Genomic DNA, 24,237 nt, shown 5'->3' with positions numbered 1-24,237 from the left:
TAAGGGCACTGACAAACTCTCGAAGTCCCACACTCGAATTTTCTATCCAAGTACGGTAATTTTTTTTTCTTTTTAGAAATTTATCAGCATAGAAACTTGTGATTCTTTGAAGTTATGTCATCATGACAAAGTTCAGAGTGACTTGTCAGGCTGTCTTCAACACGTACCAAAACAGATTTGTTGCTAAACATCTGATCTGGGTTCAGTTGTAACTGTTTGACATTTTCTTCTGCTTTCAATTACTTTAAACTTAGCAACAGCGTGTCTGCTAGACTGTGACCACAGGCATACAACTAACTGACATTGTTTGATAGCATAGCACGAAATAGACATTTAGATTTGAATGAAATAAGGTGCAATGACCTTGTTAATGCGAATACAATTTTTAAAAAGCAGAGATCTGTTTTTAATTTTTCTGAACTATGCTTTAATTACCTCTGTGTTCTGCTTTTTAACATCAACTATGACCATTCCTATTTGAATTTGCTTTAATATATATGCTTTAATATAAACTGCTTCTATTTCTTGCACAAACTCGTTAAGGAAGATCAAAAAGTTTCTTCCTGTGAAGAAAGTCATTCCTTTCTACTGTTTCCTCATATGTTTCATTAATTGGCTCTGACTAACTCAATATGACTGGAAAGTGTTAAAGCTTGGACTGAATTAGATTGTATAGGATTGTATTGGCATTAAAGAGATTGTTATGAAGTGAATTTCATCATTTCAGTGTTTTTATTTGGATGTTGTTCAGACCATTTCTATGTAAAGTGCAGTGATGTAATATTTGTTTTGAATTTGTGCAATAGAAACACATTTGTTGTAATTAAGTGAACATACAATGCATTTTTAACACCTTTTATTCTTATACTGCCAGTAAATAGCTATAAACAGACAAAAGTGCAAATAAGTAGTTTAATTCACTGTTCAGACCTTTAACCTACTTTGTGGTAGACTATTGTTACCATGAAACAAAATCATTAAATAACCATCTTACAACGTAATCAGATCATCAGAGCAGGTGAAACTGTGAAACAGTCCAGCTGAAATCATTCTCAATCTAATTAGCAAACTATAAATACAGAGAGCTGCTGGAAACCGTTGTCATGGTGCTTACTTGTAGTTTTTTTTGTCTAATGAAAGAGTGAAGCCATTGCTTTTTTTCTTAAATTAAAATTACCTCACAAATAAGGAAAGGTTGTTGCAAAGGAAATAAGTGTTCCAGATTACCAAGCACTTGTATGTAAAAAGCTTAGCAAACACCACAACCATCCGTTTCAGAGAAGCACAAAACAGACCACCAGTCCAGAGCCGGTTCATCGTTGGCAGCAGGAGGGAACTAATGCATCTGAACACATTTCTACTTAAAGTAGCAGCTTAAATACTGGCTGATTTAGTATAATACAACTAGACAAAAGTGTAAATAAACTAATGTTTAGATCTCAAGGAGCCACAATTGATTTTCAGTTCTAGAGCTTCTGACTTTTAATGATGCATTTCAGACTGTTGGGGATTTTTTGTTGTTGTTCTTATTGGAATTTCTAGTTTCTGGAAACTAAAACCTGGAAAACACTTAAATTCTTGGGTGCTTTCCAGGATCAACTTTCAACTCGGTAGAAACTCTAAGCATCTTGACATTCAGAATGCCCTTTGACCCTGCCTGTGAAAACAAACAAACCTTACCTGACAGAACTGTGGAGCAGCTGTGGTTCCTCAGTTAGCTTGTTGGTGCTGTTGGCTGGAAAACTGGACTAAATTTAATAGAAACAAACCACTTTGTGTTGCCAAGGTAAAACTAATGGTGTGGTCGTAGATTCTTGCTTAGAACAATGTGTTATGTTAAAATGTTGGGCTCTGTGTACTGAGGTTTACCCTGGCAGCATTGACCTATGACTCATTGTTGGAGTCATAGGTCTCCAACAATGAGTCTGTGATATAGCAACAGATTTTGTGCAGGCTGAGACAACAACTTGTTGTCTCAGGTGGTCCTGATGAAATTGCATGAAAGCTGAAACTCCAAACAGGAATTACCATACTTGGCTTTTAAATGTGAGTGCCTGCCTGTCTGTGCTCTGTGATCATGTTGCTGTAGAATGAGCCTCTAATCACAGAGGCCCACACTGAGCAGACGGCTTGCAAAATGATTTTAGCTCTGCCTATGTGTTACATTTTAAAGGAAATAAGGATCCCGATTCTATTTTGAATATGAGGTTAGAGACACAGTTATGAAGGTAAAATTAAACGCTAATTTATGATGTGAGGTTTAAATCTCTTTGATCTGAGGTAAATCTCTATTAGATTAGTTTGATGCATTTTAAGGAGCTTCAAAGAAAAGATCAGACATACTGTGTGGGAGGAATCTAAGGGGATTAATGCTTTCTTTCAGCATGCAGGCTGCCTGTAGCAGATCTGCCACATGTACAGGAAGTGAAACCATAGCAATGAAGCCTTGTGCAATGTGTGACGCAAGTCGTCCTGCAGTGTGCATCAGCTTGTGCCTTTTAAATTACACATCAAACCAGAACGCCGTAATAAAACCCGCTGACATTGTTTCTGATAGATTGCCTCATCTTGGTTTATTCCACCTTGCTGACATCAGTTGTTGAGTCCTTGAAGCAAATGTGCACTTCCTTTTCAACATCTGTGCAGTTATGATAAAAACATTTCTGGATAGAAAAAAAAATAGAATTTTAAAAGCAGAGTTTCACAAATAAAGAAATAAATCACAAAGAAGCTAGTTTCAGGGTGACTTGTTTGCTTTAGTTCACATTATATTGGAGATGCCTTTTCTACTCACTTTTAGATTCAGTAGCATTTTTACAGCAAAGGATAGAAAATCTCTGGTGCTGACCAGAACGAAGGTAATGGTTTTGGCAAGGGGTTTGCAATCTTTTGCCCCTCAAAAGTGGTTCTTAATATTTTTGACGAAACATAACATTATTTTTAAAAGTAAATACTGCCAATTTAGCAACCCCTACATATTATTTTATGCCGTCTCTGCATAGGATTTTCACTATAAACCGGCAATAATGGTACAAAGTTGGTTTTTGTTTTGTTACGCTGCCCTTTATTCATTGAGATGGGCTTATTTTTGATTATATATTTTCAATATATTCTATATATATTTATAAGGGGATCCATTGGCCTATTTGTTCTTCTCAGGTCAGAGCAAATTCTATATGGTCTGCATTCCTATATCTAAATATAATGTATGTAATGTGTCAAGCAGGCTTTTGGGCTCAAGAAAAATTTTCTTCCACAAGGATGAAAGCAAAAGTGACTCTTCGAACTGAAAAGGCTGCCCATCCCTTGTACAAACTGTACTGGAGGCATGGTGGGACCAACTGGTTTGACAAGAACCATTGTCAGTCAAGGTTTGTGGCGGTTGATGTGTGGCGGTTGATCAAGTCTGGCCATTGCCTGTTGTCCTGTTGCTCTGCGTCATTAAAAAATGTGCAAAATGTGCAGCTGATTGAATTTTACTTCACAAAACACTGGTCTGTAGACTAACTCCTCCGTCTAAATCGCTCTGTGGAATCTACAGGATTCAAGATGTGAATTAAATGATACCCAGAAAGAGCCCTGCTGCAAAAAACATCAATCCTTTCAAGACATGCAAAGTCTTAAAAAGAAAACCCTTTCATAAGCTGTCTTTCTGCTTATTGTTTGAGTTTTGGTTCAGCCTTGGAAATGACACGTGGGACACTGAACAGGCTTTGTTGCCAACAGCAACGACACATGAAGATCTGTTCCGCTGCTTGAGAAGGCCACCGTCACGGAGGGCAAGGTTGGAGTGTGTGTGTTTACGCTGCTACATGTGCGTCACTGATAGTATGCAATCAGGTCCGCAGCTTGGATAAGGATGCTGTTTTCATGGCTTGACTTTCAGAGAATAATCAGATTTGAAATGAATAAAGGATGTATGATTCAAATTTATGTATTAACACAATTTTAAAGTCATTATTCCATCTTAAAGCTTCGGTATAAGCTGTGTCTTACCCAGGAAATGAAGATGATTCTGTGAATAAACTGGGAATTTGCATTTGTTATAACATTCAGATGTGCAGGCTTGTCTACTTACAGTACATCATAATTACAAACAATGAATCAAAGTCTCCTTAGTGCTGAGTTTCTTATTATTCAGCAATCTACATACTGTAAATAATTTGATCATCAGAGGTAATTTCAGGCCAACTGTTCTCATAATACTTTCATTGATGAAATTGGGCTCAATCCTTAGTTCCAGTGAAAGGAAATCTCAATATTTCAGCACATAATGAGATTTTGGACAATTTGATCATCTCAGCATTGTGGGAACAGTTTTGGAAAAGCTGGAAAGATACAGATAAGTTTGGTGAGAAAGACTTTTAACTGGCCACTTGATAGAATACCTTTGGACTGTATTAGACAGGTGACTAAGGTTAAAGCCTTAAAGTCCAACATCAGTGTCTGACCTTACAAAAGTGCTTTTGGAAGATAGATCAAATATCAGCATACACCATTTGGAAAGTTTCCCCACAGAAATTAAATCAGTTATAGCAGAAAAGGGTGAACTCATGTCATATAAACCCTATGGAGTAAGAATGGGACATTTATTCTATTATATACAAAAGAACAGAACAATGGTTTATTTGTCCCTCAGAGTGGAAATTTCTGGAGATAGAAGTGGTTGTTAAAAGCAAATTGAAAACATGAATGTGGATTATTTCGCAGCATAATGCTGAACACCTTGTACAAAACAAAACATTGATTACTGATGGCTGTCCTGTATAATTATTAATTACATGTTGCCTAAACAAAGTAAAATCCAGAAAAACAAGCTAGACGTAGCAACTCTGCGATGAGATTACAGAAACAGAAACACACCTTTTGGAGCTGGAAGACGGGATTAACAAGCTTCACTTCCTGGTTATTAAGAGGTGACTGGGTGCACTCTGCGCCTACGGGGAAAATGTCTTCCCTGATGTCCTTGGACGAGACGGACAGATGATGTTTGTGGGTGAGTGCATTGGAGGGACAATGACTCACTTTTTCCCTTTCACAAATCATTTATAGTAGCCCAAACAGTAATCCCACGTCCCTCTGTTTTCAGTCGTTTGACTGAATTTCCTTGACTCTGAAGATGTGAAGCCCCCCTCCACCGAACAGCAAAACCATTAACACTATCTCCTCACATGAGAAGCCATCACATGAGACCTGATGGCCACCATTACGTTTTGTTTGTTTTACATGTGACTCATTTATTCTTTAACCTGTTTGATCAGCTGCTGAACAACTTGTAAAGTTAATTTCAGCTCATTCAGTCATGAAAGCATTCTGATATTTTCAGATAATCTTCCCTATATTTATCTAAACATTCACTTAGCTGAACGTTTAGCCTGTAAAGAGGGAAAGCTCCCACTGTGAACCTGTGTGTATATGTACTGAAGTGGCAGCTGTTAGTGGAGGTTCAGCAATCCTCTTTATAATCCTGCTGAGTGTGGAAACATGAGACTTGCTGAAAGCTTTATCTAAATCCATACATAAGTAACGAGTCTGGCTCTAATTTAAGCACGAGCTTTGACATCCCAGATAAAGTTGGCTTCGTTCTGTCATAATTAAGATTTGGTTCCATGTGGAAATAAAAACAAACACATGCAGAACTTTGCAAAAAAAAAAAATATACCTCTGGAACTGTTCTCAATTTTATCACATTATCAATATAATCATCAGTGCATTTACAGGAAATTTATGTGATCAATTTGTGATCAATTTTCACAAAATCTGAAAAGTACAACTGCTGTATTAGGGTTGTGATAGATAGGGAAAAAAAGGAGTAAATTTCCTCAAAAAAAGAGAATATTTTTAGCTAAGGCTGCAGAAATGTAAATATTTTAGATCAGAAATGCATTCTGAACCATTACTTAGCCCCCTACTCAAATCTAGAATAACCAAAACATATAAAAATAATAATAATATAAAAGTTAGGTGTTTGGGGCTGCACAGTGGCACAGTTGGTAGCACTGTTGCCTTGCAGCAAGAAGGTCCTGGGTTTGATTCCTGGCCCAGGGTCTTTCTGCCTGGAGTTGAAATTCTAAATTCTCCATAAGTGTGTGTTCATGGTTGTTTGTCCTGTCTGTCTCTATGTCGCCCTACGACAGACTGGCGACCTGTCCAGGTTGTACCCCGCCTCTCGCCCGAAACGTTTGCTGGAGATAGGCAACAACAACCCTCCTGATCCCAGTAGAGACAAGGGTGTACAGAAAATGGATGGATGGAAGTTAGGTGTTTGATTTCTGCCAAACACGACACGTCTGGACAAACATTTATACTTTGAGCTCAACTATCTGAAGCCAGCTGCAACTATCAGTCATACTGCTATATTTTTTATCGCACATTTTTTGCAATCCCTCTGTAAAGGCTGAATTTGTTCAGCTTTGTTAGAACATTGCCATCATTCTGCAATGAGTATTTTAGGCATTTTGGAATTTCTATAGAGCATTATACGCTCTATAGAATTGGAATTCGGAAACCTCTATTCACAAGAGGTTTCTCAATAAATCTGAGAGGGCAAAATTTTCATTCTGGAACCCATTTTTTAAAAAAAAAACATTCAGGGTCTCCAGAAAATCAGTTTCACTGAGAAAACGGAGCACAAAAGGTTAAAAAGGTTCCAGTTTGAGAAAAAAAATTACCGTTACCGTTTGAGACGGGGTCTAATAGCTGAAATCATCTTTCAGACTGTAAAATGCTAAACATCAAATCATTCAGAAAAGGTCTTTTTTTACCCTTTGCAGGTTGACAGGATGCCTCTCACAAGTCATTACTGATATCCTTCTTCCTTGGCATTTTGCTTGACAAACCCTGTTTGAGATACAAAAACTTTCTGATGATCAGTTAATGAAGTGCAGTTGATTAGCATCATCCGACTCCTTTCAATTCTTAAATCTTTTGCAAGCAGCATGAAACCATTAACGTCAGTGAAAATCTGTGTTTCTAACGTTCACATTGATTTACCTTTGCAACAAAACCTAAATAGAGCATAAAATAAATTATACTTCTTGTTTGAGGACTTTTTGTAACGATCAACAAAGTTATCAGTGGAGTCTGAGAGAGAAGGGAATCTTTATTCCTGAATGGAGCAGCGCACACCTACTTGGTTCAGACCAGTAAACCACTCAGTTTCCTGCTTTCAGAGGTGGTCACTCTGATAGTGGTTTAAGTGCATGTGGGTAAACTGGTGGCTGTAAGGATGAGACTGAGTATACACGGCTCGTTGTCTCACCTGCCCAGGATTAAGTGTCCACTTTTCCCCATGGCAACCGGCCATCAGGGTTCTGTTTTCTGAAAGCAGAAACTCTTCAAACCCTTGTTTTCTCATCCGGGTCATCCCAATTATAAAATATAAACACTGATGGAAGATGCCAGAAACAAAGTATGTTAAACCATGTATGAACAACAAAAAGGAAACAGAAGGCTGAAATGAGTCTTGTGTCCTGAGATAAACCAGAATTTACAAGCTGAAATTAAAAAATCTACATTTTTCAGTTTCATCTCAGCAGCTGTAGGCCTGATTTTGCCTTTTCTGTGGTTGCACCTCAGAGACAGGAAGTTGTGAATTTGTCACTGCACTCTAAGCAGCTGAGGCACGGCTACGTCAAAGTACTCTGCGGTCGTCTTCATCCATCCACAAGAGCAAAACATGTAGGTCATTTTTACAATGAAAGGGCTGAGCTCAGATTTTCTAGGTAGGGCTGTGGTTTACTCTCAAATAGAAGGAGTTGCTGTAAACCATGAGGGCAAAAATCACCAAACAACTCTTTGCAGTCAGTATAAAAAAAACCACTAACAGGCAGCCAGGTCCTGCTGAGCTCCAGCTGAATCAACTGCATCAGTGTTGTATATGAGAACCGGATTTAATCAGCTCACACAACAACAGGGACTCCAGAGCTTTTGTCCAGTGGGTGGGTCAGGCCTATGACATGCTCAGAAACTGACTCCTATATACAGGGGGAAAAAAAACCTTCTCAAATTAGAAGAAGATCCTGAGGGTGAAAAATCTGTCTTTTCTCCTGCATCAACAATACTCACAGTGACCTGATTCTGCTGATAAGCAAAGACAGTCTTTAACTTCCCAGGAAACAGTAGACAGTGTTATGCAATGGAGCTATGCCTCTTTTCTAGTAAAGAAACATGGAGCTGAACAACAAACATCTTGAGAACAAACTGTGACTTCCGATTAAGATTGGTACTTGAATTATCACAAAGGAAGAGATGGAAAATTTGACCATGAGATTTGTAACAGTGTAATGAATAATGTTTAGTAACTGAGAGGACATGGATCAGTATCTCTGTAAACTGTCTGTACCCGTTTTTAATAACTTCTTTTGGAGTCGTTTTTATCTACTTTTTTTTTACTTCATCTGGAGTATTTTTATCTTGCGCGCACTCACTCTGCCACCACTTGCATATCTATAACTGCTGCAACCAATTATGGCCAATTATGATTGCACTTTGTGTTATTTGGCACAAAATCTTATACACCAACAATCTCCTTATTTTTTTTAAGGCTGGATGAATAAACACAACTCCGGTCTGGTCTCATCTGGAATAATCCTATGATTGTGCATTGGTGTGATGGTTAGATGTTCTGATTTGAAGGTTTAACCCTAAAGACTTGTTTATAATTGGGGCCTGCCATGGCATTACATTTAATTTAATAACTATCTAATGCATGGAAGGCACCTATTGTTCTGCACCTAATAGAATGTCTCTTTATATATTTGGGGCCTGCCATAACATTACATAGGGAAGGGCAGTGACTCTAGGGCTGACGGTTTTCTGTCAAGGTGCTTCAGAGCGAAATCACGTGACAGGGTAAGCTCAGGCTCCCAGCCATTCATTTTCATTCATACACACTAATTTTAACATACTGAATGGCGTAAGTCCATGTTGGTCCACATGCTTCTGACTCTCCACAGGCTATTGACTACAATTTAGCTAAGCTTACCATTGATGCTAATTTTTAGCATCAGAACGCTGGGTTCCAACCGACGGACACACTTTGGCAGGCCCCAGTTAAATTTCTTCAGAAATTTTCTAGTTTGATCTGAACATCCTGAATCTGCTGCTTTTAAACTCTAGTTCTATCATGAACTGCTACATCGAATGAATGTAGTTCATCTAATGAACGGCATGTAGCATTTATTGCAACAAAGTGTCTTCTACTGAATTCAAATGTGGAATGAACTTTGGAGCAGTTATCACTGCTACCTAGGTTCCAATCCCTGCCATCATGGATTTTACACGTTCTCCCTGTGCATGTTTGGGTTTTCTCTGGGAGTTGTTTGTTAAAATTAGGCACAATTATCTCCAATATCCCAACTTTTAGTTTAATTTTAATTGTAGCATATTTTTAACAGACTTGTACCCTTAGATATTTACTATTTATACATCTTATTGGTAACAAAACCCATTTAAGCCTTTTTCTTTGGATTCAGGTTTGCGTTGCCATGGTAACCCAAGCTGTACATACACCTTGCAGGCTTTGAATATTTTTAGCATATCTGTATCCATTTTCCATTTCATTTTGGCTCTAGTAGCATTTATTTGAAAGTGCCATGACAGGAAAGTAGAGTAATGAGGGGGAAGACATGCAGCAAAAGTCTCCAGGCCCAAGTACCCTTGTGTGGGTTGTGTTTTTACCCTGTGCCACCGCAGCACCCCCTATCTGTAAACATTTTTAACAAAAGCAATGCACTGTGCAGAATGGTTCAGAACTTCCTTTTGCAAAAGTGACAAGGAAAGGGTGTATGTGGTGATATATTGGCTTTTAGAGTCCTTCCTGCAGACCGGAAGGCAGGAGAGACTTCAATCTCCATCTCATGATTTGATCCAATAAATTATTCAATCTAGAAATTGTAACTGAAGGGAAAACATTTAACATGTTATGGTTTCACTGCATTTCCAGGTTGACAAAAATTGATTTTTGCATAAAATTCTGTAATTTCAATCGCAAGTATTTGGTTAGCTGCCTGGCTTGACAAAAAAAAATTATTCAAAACACATGGTGGGTGAGACGGCCTTCTATGGTGGCCGAGTAGATGCATAACGCAGCATATGAAGAGAAAGACCTGAAACCTAGACATTGAAATTGATTTGAGCACAGAGTTGAGTGTTCTGAAGCAAAGAAAGTCCAAGAACTATATTAAAGAATCAGCAGACATGTTTGAAAGAAAAATAGGAGACAAGATGCAATGCAAGATTATTTAATATCGAAATTAGATTATAAGGAGAGCGAGCAAAAATGTGAAGACAAGACATGTGGACATTAGACTCTGGCAAAATACACAAATAAATAAGTGTAATATTAACTGATGGGTCCCCATTTACCCCCTAAATAAATTTACAAATACTGGATCAACCCAGATTTCATGTTTAATGAGTGAAAGATTCATGGAGAATCTTAAGTCCTCTGCATATCGAAGCTCTTGTGAACTCTACCACATATCTTGGTAGTGGAACAGACCTGCTGTAAGGTGATGGACGTCCATTTAGTCTATACATGAGCTAGCTCAGAGGAGCAATATAGCTGAAAATTTAACGCTACACATTAGCTTGTGTATTTACAGTATGTCATCATATTAGACTTCTTGGGCAGAGTTTAATTCAGACACTGATCAGTTGGGGAAAGAGTTCACTGGCAAACATGTCGTCCCAGGAGCTGTGAGAACAGAGCGGGGAGGACATGTCGCTGAACGGGGACGGGGACCCTTCGTATCCAGAGTCGCTGTAGGTGTCCGCAAGGCAGGCTTCCTTCTCCAGGGTGCCGAGGGCAGGGGAGGAGGTGCCGGGGAAGAGGTCATCCACCTGACTCTGAGTGCTACAGGTAGGGATGACCACTTCCTCCGGCTCGTCTTTGACGTCGACTGTCTCCTCCCCAACGACGACCTCAGCATCTGCAAAGGAGGCCTCGTCGTTCTCATTGCTGCCGCTCTCCAAGTCGCTGCCGATCTCCAAGTCGCTGCATTGCTCGCTGCTCACCTCCTCCACTGGCTTGGTGTAGATGTGGTCAAAGTGGATCAGTTCATTAAGGGTCTCCAGCTTAACTGATGGGGCCCCCAGAGGCGCAGGTGGGGCGGCAGGTACTGGGTGCTCCCCTCCAACCAGCAGAACCTGCGGCTCCGGGCACTCCTGCTCACAAGACTTGAGGAACAGCTCTGGGTCAAGGATGTCCAGAATGCCCAGCAGCAGATCAGACTGTTGAGGGGAAGGCAGAAGGCAGAAAGGGGATTAGTCTGGTAGCCCGTCACCCAGGATTTAAAACCATAAATGAGTCGTGTCATTGTTGAAGTAAGGTACTGTCAAAAGATTCCAAGTAGTCTTGCACATTAAGCAACTGTTTTAGCATGAATCTAGCATAATCTCCCAAAGTATGGAGCAAAACGCTAGATAGAGAGATGCCAAGACAACCATCTCAAAAAGTCTAGCTGTAAAGGGTAGCTTCTAGGGCACAGGTGTCAAACTCCAGTCCTGGAGGGCCAAGTCCTGCAACTTTTAGATGTGCCTCTGCTGCACCACACCTAATGCTAATGACCTAATAGAATAACTAGGTCATTAGCAAGGCTCTGGAGAACTTATCTACACAAAAAGGAGATAACTAAGCCATTTCAATCCAGTGTTTTGTACCTGTGGCACATCTAAAAACTGGAGGACAGAGACCCTTGTGGAGTTTGACACCACTGGTCTAGGGCTAGCCTCTAGCTTTAGCCTCCAGGACCAACTAGCCAGGATTCAAACTGAAGAGCCATCTACTGCCGAAAACATTTGTAGTGCTTAAAAGATTATAGTTCATGCGCACAGTTCCCGTTTAGTTCACTTCAATGGAATTCTAGGTCATTACCCTATAAAGTTTGGTTTGTTTGAGCAATGTGAATGCAGAAGCGAGTTGAGTCAGACAAAAAAAAGTGAAATCTGGTTTGCCTAAAAACTTAAGTTTCGGTTCAGTAGAAGTGAACTCTGGCACGGTTCGAATGCATGTGGACTGGAGACTGCTCCAAAACCAGGAAGTGAACTACCGTGCAGGGCATTCTGGGTATATACAACCAAAACAAACCCAAGAGTGTAGGACTAGCAGGAGAAATGACTGGGTCTTTTACAAAAGACAAATCCTACAACCGCTAAAATCTGACCCTACATTTGTTTACATTTTGTGAAGGAGAAAGTTGCACCCAGCATCTTCAGAGGAAATGACACCACAGGCGAGGGTGTGGGACGGAGCAAGTTTTTCAATTGGTTTGATATTTGAAAAAAAACTGCACCTACTGAAGATGTTGCAAGTTTGGTTCCCAAGTGAACCAAGTCTACCGGACTATCGGGTGTGAAAACACCCTAAAAATATCACCACCTCCTTAAAGTAAAAATGTTGACCAAGTCTCACCTCATTGTCTGTAGAGTCAAGACAATCTGTATCCATTGAGAAGTCTTCAGATTTAGGGACTGCTGGGCCTGCACCTGCTGCGGAGGCACACGTAGCCTGAGTACTGCGGACTCAGAAGACCCGACTCCCAAACCTGCGTCGTTCCCGGTGGATAACAGAGTCTGTACCTTAAAGAGAGAAAAAAAAAATTATCAATAAAGTCTAATAACCGTTACAGTTCAATCTATCTTAAAAAATCTGTTCTCCCTCATCATCCCTACCTTTGTTTTTGATTCCAGGGTGTCCAACCCAAGCCTCTGTCTCAATTCCTCATTTTCTGTCAGGAGACCGCTCGTTTTTTCTCTCAGCATTCTGTTTTCGATGTGAAGTTTCTGGTTCTGTGAGAAAAGAGCAGATGGTTACACATGAAACTTCGAACGGTTTATAGAGAAGTGAAGCATGAACTTTCTTGGGTGAGAAAGCAAAAGATAGAAATGAAACAGAAAAGCTTCCCCACTTCTACATGTTGGGAGAAAAAAAAATTAGTTTCATCTAACAAAAAAAGTGATGTGACTGAACTAATAATGAAGCATTAAATGCTTAATATTGGGTGTTAAACATGAAAATTACCTCCAGTTCCAATTCTATAACTTGTTGTTCCAGTTCCCCCATTTTGGCCTTTTTCCTGTCTCTTGCTGTCTGAGCTGCCACTCTGTTCTTGAGTTTCCTGAGGGGGAAAAAATGCATAAGGGGTGAGGAAAAGAGGAATTAACTGTTTCCATGACGCTGACTCAGTCTGAGTCGGATCACCGATCATGCTGCTGCCACGCAGGCAATGAGGAACCAGAGCAGCAGCAGCAGATCCAGGATCAGCTGAATCACCAAGATAACAGTTTTATGAGCACGAGCAAAGTACAGAACAAGATAACAATTACCTATACTAAAAACGCAAATTAAAGTCCGAAGATATACAACAATGCACTGCATATTTAGCCATTTTGTGTTGAATGGCATTTAGCAAATAGCAAGTAAATCTTAGGGCGTGTCTCCGTTTAAATGCCCGGAACAATGGGTTCATTTAGCCTGGGCTAAAGCGTTTAGACCGAGATATATTTAGAAATGACTACTTTTATTACGTAAACTAACCTGCGAAGCGCCTTTTCTTCGGGACTCAAATGTGTGAGCCTCTGCCTTTTCCGTACCGGCGGCCCCACTGACGTGTTGGAGTCCGAGTCCGACGACACCTGGCTGGCCGTTGACGGTAAAACCAGAGATATCTGCCGGCTGTAGGCCGTCTGTGAGCCGCTTGATGAGCCGGACTGCTTCCCGGATATCAGGAGCACTTTGTGGCTTCCAGCTGCTGCCGTTACCACCACCATGTTTATATTATTTCTTTTTGAGGTTGTATTTATTTATTTTTAAAAAAAAAAGAATCACGGGGTATCCGTCCTGGATTCAGAAGAAACCTTCGGGATTCCTTGCCGATCCGCTCCCTGACTCTTCGCAACTGTGTTACTGAAGTGGGTTGTAACTCCGATCTTTTCTACTATCGTGTAGACACCTCATTGGCTCACAGAGGTACTGACGTAATCGGTTTGTGAGCTATGATTGGTGGAGGAGCTGATGTAAGTTTGCAACTGAAGTTCCACACAGACCATGCCAACTTGTCATCTGGGGTTTTTTTTATCTTTATTTTTTAGGGTATTTATACCAATGTCACGTCACAAATTTGAGACTTAAAAATAATAAGAGTCCCACCGAGTCTTTCTTATTGTCTGGTACTCGCAACTGTTTTTTTCTTGTGAAAACAGGAAGCGTTTCCTTCCAGCAAGAAACAAGTCACCTACTTTAATCTCACTACGTGATCTTTAGCAAATGTTGTTTCTCCTCTGGTACAGAATAACTTCCTCATTCTTTACCTTTTTTAACAAGTCATTCAAACTAACACATCAAGCTATACCACTCTGTCGTCGCCCTTCTCTGAAATGACATTTCCTTCTTCCAGTAAGGTTTAAAAAAAAGTTGTGAATACTCTTCATCCAAAAAATAAGACAATATGTGATAGAAGCATATTTACAACAAATTGATTATAACGTTGTACAGTTATTAAAATTGCATCCTCAGATTAAAAATGTACAGATGAGTAGAGTAATTTGAAAGAAAATGCCCAAGATGTTAATATTTTTGGACAGAAAACAGCAATTTACAAGAAATTACAAAGATCATTAGTGTGCAAGTAACAGCAGGAATTTAAACACTTACTGAGTCTGAGTTTATTGGCTACATGATGGTGAAAGTTTAACAAGGAGGAAGGATCAGCTGTAACGCTCCTTTGTGCACCAAAGACGCAGCCGCCTGAAGCGCTCCAGTTCTGCCCCATGGGGTGGGAGACATATTTGCCCAAGAGAGACATAATTTTATCTGAAGTTCTTCTGTCTCCCAACACCCATCCTGGGTCGAGGGGACATAGGACGGAGCTGATTTTCGTAATGGGCTTATCTAATTGGTTTCTCTCAGCTGTAGAAAAGCTGCTGCTTCTACAAACTACACTATAAAAGATAGCTGACGCCATCACAGAGTTGAAAAGGGTCTTCATGATTGTCCCTGCTCTCCCTGGATGTACAAACTTAAAGTTTTCAAGTTTAGCTTGGTGATTTTGGAGTGATGTTATTCACCTGTCCAAATTTTCTGCAACAAACTTCAAGCAAGTTTCAACAAGCTTTTTCTTGGGCAGTTACAAAATGAAGTGGTAGCCTTTACCTTTACCATATTTTGCAACAGTAAGACTTGTTTTTGTATAAGATCTTTCTGCTTCACCAGTCATACAATTTAAGCAAAACTAATAATATTTTTATAGAACATCACTTAAAATTAAAATGAGATGATTAAATACTAAATACTGTCAGAGCAGCAGGTTTCTTGGCACTTTTTTTTGCACATTGATGAATGAAATGTGTGATCTAATTTGTGTTTATTTCTTTGCATATTCTTGTATGTGTGGATAACGTCAAAGGTTATCAAAGTCTCGTATGAATTTCACATCATTATAAGTATTTGAATCTAGAAAAACTTACATTGGCATATTTAATACTTACTTAACAAAGTGTATGTGAGTCTGTAAATTTGTAATAAAGCAAATTTGATCTATGGTTAGAAAATAGAATACAGTTTATTGCAGCAAGAGGAAGTTTTCAATATAATAAATGTAATGTCTTTATTTAAAGTAGCTTTTACATACTTGACATAAAAAAGCTGCATGACTTTTGTTTGGTATTTTGAAAAGAACAATGCATACCACATGACACATCAGAGCAAAACCACCGGATGTGGTGCTAGCAGCAACAAATATCAAGAGAATAGTTCAGCAACTCATTTTACTGCACATACTGAATGAAAGTCTGTTGTAAATGATGTGAGTTGATAAAACAGGGCAGAACGTACAACATTTACAACCTTTCATCTTGTGTTTTGCATTGTTTTAACAGACAGACGTGCCACCATTGAAGATAACTGTTGCCTCCTAAAGGGCTCCAGCCTGTGAGTAGACAGACACACTCTTCCTGAACCAATATGGGGTTTAACATTTTTGCAGCGTTTGGGCACAGTTACTGCTTATAGCACCGAAACCTTTGCTCCCTCACCCAGTCACTTCAGCAGCAGCTAGAGCAAACAGCTGTCTGTTTGCGAAGCCTTCCTGGCACTACAGAATCAACACAGGAGAAAGTGACACCATTGGTCTGTGTGGGAATGTTTAATGCAGCAGGAGGAGTACAGGATCTGAGCACAGGATGTGCTTCATTTGATATGGAATGAGTCAGAGTAAATAGGGAAAACTCAAAAACTTTTTAAAAGTTTCTTTATGCACAGAGAGTGAAATAATTATGAATATAATTAATCTTGTAATAAATCCTCCAGAGATAAAAATGAAAGAAAATGTTATTTCTGACTATGACAGTCAGTTGGGGATGTCCCATCACGGGTGAGATAAGTGCCATAGTTTGCTTTCAGGGAAGTTGCAAACTATATTCATGTTGCACTCAAGTTACGTTCAACCCACAGTGGGATAGATGTGTGACAACAAGAAAAATAATATTTCTGCTGAGGGATTTTTTCTAATGAGTCTCACATCGCTCTTTTCATAATCTGACACAATGAAAAAAAAACACTGCAGCAAAATGTGAAGGATGTGATCAGTTAAATACTGTATAAAACTATCTTCTGTACATTTGAAATGCAAATTATGTTCAAACTGTTTCTCAACACTCACTAGCAGGAAGGCCCCATGAGTTGACAGTGTTGCACCATGTTTTAGCCTACAGAGCACAGAGTTGTAAGTCCTTAATGAAAATCCTCTTACAACAAGATTTGCTTGCATGGGTGTAACAACACAATGCAATTACAAACAATTACTACTCACTGAATACAGCTCAGAGCGAAGAGATTAAAGTACTCTTTTCATGTGAAGGTCTTTGCTGTCCTGAGAGGTTTCTGCATGTAAAGTTTATTTTGGGAAAACTTCGAACTCGTCTGAAGTGAGACGTTTCTCTGGAATGAACCTTGTCAAACCTTTTTTCTCTAATGCAATAGATCCAAATGAATGTCTCTTAAGGAGGTTCCCAACAGCATCGTACTGATGTACTAGTTTATGTGTCTGAGTCGTCTTAAAGGGTTGGGGGATTATGTTCAGAATGGGGATTATGTTGTTTTGAGTGTTCTGGTTGCAAATCACACAAATAGGACTTGCTAATTGTTTTCATTCTTTCTACTATTACCAATGCAGGCTGATAACAATATGTTTTTCATACAACAATATGAAACCCTGTTGTACCTGTTGATTTATTCAGATATAAATCATCATCAAACCTGCTCATTTATTTCAACCCACAGGCCTTAGAGGAAGACCCTGTGCACAACTACACCTCTTGTCTGCCAGACTGCTCAGGCTATATTTAAAAACTCACACACGAATGCAAAGAGAAACAGACTCATAAATACAGACGCGGGGGTCCACCCTGGAGCTCAATGTTGCTCTCTGTGATTAAGGTGGGTGGAGCCCCAAAAAAACCCACCAAGAAGCACCTCAGGTCAAAGGGCCTTTTTCCTCCAGATGTGGGCTGCATAATAGATTATAGTGTTACAGACTAAAACCAAAAAGCTGACTTTGGTTCACTTGTTTCAAAGAACACGTAGCATCGTTGTCTCTCAAGAACTTCTTTGATGTTTAACCTCAAGTTCAGATTTGCCGCCTTGGATATAAAATGTATTAAACGTTTTAGAAATGAGCTGATTACTTGCACTTCTGACACTTTCCGTCTATCTTTAATGTCTGATCATTCAGATCACCACCAAAAGTGGTTATTACCACTGGTTTCGCAACTTCCTGAAGTTGCAACACCAAGTTTTGCGTAAGTTTTCAGTAACCTACTGAGAAAAAGCTCCAACAGGGTGTGACGTCCGAGATCCAGCCTTCTAGGCAAATCGAAGGCAGCACAAGCAGGTAAAGAAAACTGAAAGGTGGATAGACAGTGCTGGGAGAAAAATATTTGCACCTTTTGTATTTCATATCAGACAAAGATAACCAGAGTGAATACCAAAAGCAGTTGAAATGATGATATCATTTATTAAGAGAAAAATAATGATTAACTTAAGTACACTTGATAATAGTGGATCCCTGTTGTTAGGAATAAATGGCTTAAATCCACAAATATTTGAGAACCCCCTTTAAAATTCCTATAGCTGCCTATTTTAACAGTTCAAACACAAAACATACCTTGACTTGCATTAATACACACAAGTGAAAACCATCCTGGCACTTCCATAGAAGCTAACATCCACTGTCTTCCTTATTCCTGCTGTTGGGGCTTCAGCCAATCAGTGTCAAGAAAAAATAAATGCTCTCCCGGATTATCTGTTTTGCAAATGCTAGAATATAGTATAGAACCACCGTGTTTCTGTATTTCAACTTCCCAAGCTGCATTTACTTATTTTCTGTAGATAATTTGGAGTAAGTGTTCCACAGAAAAATTAGTGAATATATAAATCAATTGATACTGCACTGTGAAGACATGGATCCACTGTATACAGCTGGATAATTAATGAAAGCACAGCAACATGTCCACATCTGTTTGGCTTAAAAGTACAAAAATAAAGATTTTAGAGTTAAGTCCGACTGAGATACAGTGGAGTTACCCGAAACAGCCTATAAAGCCCTCCATTGTGGCTGAAATAAAATAATTCACAACTGAAGAATGAGAAAACTTAGTGAGATGTAAACGTTGTTGCTTTTCTTCTTTAAATATTCATGTTTTGTTGTATCAGTTGTCGTTTTTGTGGGAAAGACATGGTTTATACAGTGAAGGTAAGACATGCAGGGTAAACGGTAACACCCATGTGTGCTCGTCAGGGTGGGCGTTCCAGTAAACAATGTTTATGGAGAAAATCCTGGGTGAACAAAAGGGGTGAGCAGGGTCACACCCTGGGACAGCAGCCAGCTGCAGAAGGCTGTTTGTGGACGTATTTACCTTCTTCCCATCACATTAGAAGCCCTTTCTCTCTTTTGGTGCTGCTACTCCTGTATTCATGCTGCTTTATGTGTCACTCCCTCTTTGTCAGACCTATGCTGTTGCATTCTTACTAAATGTTTAGCTGCGTTACTACTGTGAGCTGTTTGATACGTCTGCCAGCAGCTGGCTCCGTATCTGAGCGTGTGTGGAAGCAAACGCAAAGAAAACATGAGTGCAGCTTTGCATGTACAAGAGGAGAAAAAGATAGAAAAGATGTCAAAGATCACTCTTTTCTTTGCTACATCACTAAAAAAAACAAGAACACATCGACTAAATCTTCTAAAACATGATCTGTGATGTGATATTTGTATGTAGTTATCTTAAGAGTCCCTGCAGACATGTTTGTCCACTCAGATGAGCCATTCTTTGTAGGAACCAAGCTGACACTGCAGTCTTTTTGTCCTGCTGTCACCACATTGCCAGACGAACAATAATCCTGTTTACCACTGTGCTGCACAGCTTACACGCTACTGTTATCAAACAGTAGAGTGTAAAATTATCGCAGTGAGACAGAGCTTTTCACACATACCAACAAGGTTATAACTGCATGCTTGCCTTTTTTCCCAGCTTTTCTTTGCTGTATAATCTAAAATACGTCATTCCGTGTTAAACTGAAATCATGAAATATGTATCACATCATCTCATGTGTGCATTTAAGAGCTAGGGGGAAGACTGCGTCTTTGCTAGGACCGATCTGACTGGCTTCATAATGATGCAACTTCGCTCTGTTGCAACACAGATGCAACAAGGCAACTGTCCAGCCTGCAAAGTGATGAAATGTGCATTAATCTTACGCTCACTATAACCGTCTTTTTCTGTCATGACTTCCGTTTTCCCTAGCAGCTTTCAGCTCAGTGAAGCGTGGTTTACAAACAGACCATACAACAAGAATTCTGAAAACATGACAATACTTCTGACTTGATTTACTCCGTAAAGTCCTGCTTGGTTGGCGTCTGACCTGACAGAAGTCAAGGGTGACACCGCCACCTGCTGTCTGTAACCGCACATTACATCGCCTCTGGAGTTTTAGAGTTTCAAACTAGAGCAAAATGTTTCGTCGTGTGTGTTTAACAAACTTTGCTTATGACCCTCTGGATTTTTTTCACTTTTTGAATTTTATTTTTATGCTCTTTCTCTCTATGTTAACCCAAATGGCTCAAAATATGACTAAGTTGTCTATTTTGATTGATTTAAGCTTATCATGTTTTCATGTTTTTCTCATAGTAAAAACCAACATTATTAATTCTAATAATTATTACCTATTTAGTTGTACATAATTTTATTATTGTAGTCATCTAAAAAAAACTAAAGCTCTGTTGAAGTTTGCAGAACAGAGTATGGTGGGCAGGTCAATGCAAAATATTGTAATCCCATCAGTATCAATATTACTAACATAATAAGATTGATACTTCAGTTTCAGATTCCCTCAAGAGATTTTACTCCATTTTGAGTTTCTCACCTCTTCCATTGGAAAAAAAAATTGCTTTGCTTTGCTCCCAAATGATTTTTCCTTTTTTTTTTTGCCCTTTTTTTTTTTTTTTAGAAAACAACACAGACAGTTTGGAGGCTTTTTGTGTGTTTCTGTTTATCATCTAAATATCATTAAAGTATTTTTATAAACTTTATCTGAATTCTGTCCAAGGTTTTAACAAAACATTTCAAACATAATCCCCCAAAACAGCCAAAGATCAGGAGTTTGTTGATCTGCCATACCTAAGTGGGAAGAGTGATATACTGTATTTGCTTTGTATTGCATTAATACCAAAATATTGAGTATCAGACACCTCTACTATATGGTATGTGCAATGACAAAAATTTTGTCATGGCCAAAGTTTTTTAAGAAAAAAAAATCTAAATAATTTTTGGAATAAGCTGTCTGTCCTTTAAAGATAATGAATCAATTTGAGCATCGCTCCAAACTGGTGAAGTGTTTCTTAAGCCTGGTTTCTAAGATCAAGTCTGAACGTTTAGTGATTCCTTGTGTCTGTGTCTGCCAGGGTGTGTTTACGAATGTACAAACAGTATACGCAACATCGGCAGACATCAAAAAGTGAGTCCCACAGAGACGAAGGCGGCTCAAACAGCAGGACGATCAGTCTCCAGACATGGTGAACCACATTTCTCTCTCCCTGACCAAATTCTCCCATCATTCCTCTCTCCGTCTTTTCATTTTGACTGCCACCCGACAGTGTGGTAGCACATGGGGCAGATTGTTGTACTGCATGTCAGTGTGTCTTCTCACGCAAGGCCGGTATGAGTGATGTGCAGAGTGGCTTTTCATTTGGGGATTTGGATGTTTAGGATTTGGCTCTGTGACGCATCGTTTCCCTTCACCGGAGAGACACTCTGACCAGGCAGACAACAGGACACAGCAGCTAAGAGCTGGCAATTTAGCCCACAAAATGTCATAATTTTCCACAATTTGATCATTTTTCATATGAAGAGAGGAACTGCATCTTTCATTACTGCAAAACATGTCAACATGTGTTAAATCTATACTTTTGTTTGGTTCAGAAAACTAAACAAAATAAATCTTGAGCAACATTTATTTGTGTTGTGTTGCGTTTTCATCCAAGAAATTTATTTTGTTCTTTTGTCCGCAACAAAAAAAAAATTTTAAGTGAAGAAAAACTATTATGTAAATTTTATTTCGGTTTCATGTAGGTGTGCAAGTTCAGGTAACATTAATAGTTAATCCAGTTTGTAGCATAACTATTCATATCCTCTGAACTTTTCCAATACTTGTCACAGTAAAATGGGAGACTTGTTTCTGCCATTTCAATCCAAAAAAACACATAAATGTGAAAATGATTTTAGAGAGAAAATGGTTTTGTAGTTTCTCAGTTTTTTGGCTTTTCAGTAGTGATAAGTTTGATGTGACACTAAAAGAATAATACTAATAATACCATTAATGTTATTATATATACCACTCATAGTTTTTAAATCTATTGTCATTGGAAATTATTTGTTTTTTGTTTTACATCATTCTCTACAAACATCAACATCCCATAGAAGAAAATGTGTCTATTCTATTTGCAAAGGTTCCATGTTTACTTTATTTGAAAACATTGCAGTAGAAGTAAAATGGTTGTTGACACATAACAAAATTTCTGTATTAATATCAAAAGCAACTGTTTTTTTTTTTGTTTTGTTTTGTTTTGTTTTTCAAAAGCTCTCATAATATTTGCAGCCCTAAATGAGTTTTATTTTTCCTGGAATGAAGGAAAAGATACTTGTTTTTGAATTGTGAAGGTTGCAGTTCCTTCTCGTTTATTTCTCATCAGACAAGACTCTGAAATGTATTTTCTACATTATATTCTGTTTACTCCAACTGGTTCTTTCTGCGTTTTAGAAAGAGTGTGCAAATTTCTTCCATCCATCCCGTCAGAGAACATGTTCACGCCTGTGTGTGTGTATCAACCTCATATCCCCCCTCGTGTCTCAGAACAGTTTATCAGCGCTGAGGCTGAAGCGGCTTTGAATTCTCCAAACCCCTAACCCCTGGGGACATACCTGTTCCTGCAAGCCTCAAATGTGCAGGTGCCCCATTTCAAAAGACTACACACCTCCTCTCCGTTTTCCTCCTTTACCTGCCTCGTTTTCTACCTCCCCCTTCTTACGGCTGCAACTCTACACTAAGACTGAACCACAGCACTATTGAAATATCTCCTCCAGTCTGGTCTGCACTTCAAAGCAGACTTTCCCCCTCCAGCCAGATCCGAGGGGGGCCGTCCGAGCAGGAAAAATGTCCCAGTCCCTGAAGCGCTGGGACTTCAAAGTCTGTTGCGTTTATTTAGGAGCTGTTTGAAAATCAGAGAACACCAGGACATTTGATGCTGCTGTTTAGCCACGGTACAGTTGATACTGGAGGTTAAATTGTTTCACTAAAACTTTGATCAGATAAAATGCATTCTAATAGCGCCTGGTTTGGCTGTGAACACAAAAGCATTTTTTTCATCCAGGAAACTCAAAGCGAAGACTGTATTTTGTTTTTTGGGGGGTTCTTTTACTTTGAACTTTCTAATACATTAATTAATTTTAAATTATTAGTTTACCCCATAAAAAACTCCATTGCTCAGCCATTATCCAGTTTTAAACAAATATTTAGTAGCTTTCTATAAGCTAGAAATGTCACAGTAATGAGCCATTGTCACATTTATTTGGTTGCAATGTAAAAAGTTTGCTTAAACTACAATGAATGGGCCTGAATACAAAGACTGAAACACGGTAACCGCCTATCTGATGTGATTTAATTATAAGCAGGTCAAATTTAGCATAAGCTTTAGATTCAATAAAATCAGTAGCTGTTGTTTCACTGCATTGGTATGTGAAGAAATAGCCTCAGTTTAACACTGTAACAGTCCAATCAGTAAAAACAGGAGAGTAACGTTGCCTCATGGTGGAGATCTTTAGGTTCCTGTGGCTCATCTTGAAACGATTCAAACGTAAGATGTAAAATGACTGATACGTTTTACTGTAACAAGTAGTAAACTGTAACTGATTACATATGTATCAGTCACATATGATACATATGTAATAACCACATCCTATACAGAACAACAATATAGTGCTACAAAAAATACAATAATTTTATTAAAAGATTTTCCAAAAAAAATAGAACTAAATACATAAACAAACTAAATAAATATATAATTGGAAAAGTTTTCCAATTATAAATTGGAATTTTAAAATACGAAAAATATTAAAATCTGGTAAAACAAATCTGCCATATTTAAATAAAGGGGATAAAAATAAAAAAGCTATTAATATCAGTAAACAAAACTATAAAATATAAAAAATGTAATGAGAATAGATAAAAGTCAATAATAATTATGAAATATAGGAAAATATGAGGAAAAAATATACAACTAAATTGAATATATTAATTATTCAGTATCTTAAGCAAAGTATACTACATAAATAGAACTAAAAAAAGTTTTTTTTAAATGACAAAAATATGAATCCATTTACTGTAGTTCCAGGTCCAGATAGGGGCTACATGGTGTCACAGTTGGTAGAACTTTTGCCTTGCAGCAAGAAGGTTGTGGGTTTGAATCCCAGCCTGCAGTCTTTCTGCATGGAGTTTGAATATTCTCCCTGTGCATGTATGTTTCTCTCCTGGTATTCCAGTTTCCATCCAAAGTCCAAAACATGACTGACGATTAAGTGTTTTTTTTCTAAAGCTTCCACTTTGTCATGATTTCCAAAATGTCAGTTGCTAAATATTTATTTTTATGGTATTTATAATAACTCTCCATCCTTATAAAAGCTCATTTGCTG

The 24,237-nt window shown here is 38.6% G+C and overlaps 1 protein-coding gene and 1 long non-coding RNA gene across 2 annotated transcripts; one reads left to right on the top strand and one right to left on the bottom strand.

The window, feature by feature from the left end:
* Positions 1 to 21,216, top strand: LOC111610356. The gene is made up of 3 exons (XR_002753625.1): positions 1 to 50; positions 15,880 to 15,931; positions 20,955 to 21,216. It is a non-coding gene; the product is annotated as an uncharacterized LOC111610356 (long non-coding RNA).
* xbp1 (X-box binding protein 1) lies at positions 10,229 to 13,915 on the bottom strand. The gene is given in 6 exon segments (XM_014470535.2): positions 10,229 to 11,235; positions 12,416 to 12,523; positions 12,526 to 12,582; positions 12,676 to 12,792; positions 13,025 to 13,121; positions 13,541 to 13,915. Coding segments are annotated over 6 exon segments (1,203 nt in total). The 5' UTR covers positions 13,774 to 13,915; the 3' UTR covers positions 10,229 to 10,644.
* Positions 21,217 to 24,237: the final 3,021 nt, after the last annotated feature.

This window comes from Xiphophorus maculatus, chromosome 12 (genome assembly GCF_002775205.1).
Source record: "Xiphophorus maculatus strain JP 163 A chromosome 12, X_maculatus-5.0-male, whole genome shotgun sequence".
Classification (NCBI taxonomy): domain Eukaryota; kingdom Metazoa; phylum Chordata; class Actinopteri; order Cyprinodontiformes; family Poeciliidae; genus Xiphophorus; species Xiphophorus maculatus.
This window is presented reverse-complemented; position numbering and strand designations above follow the sequence as displayed.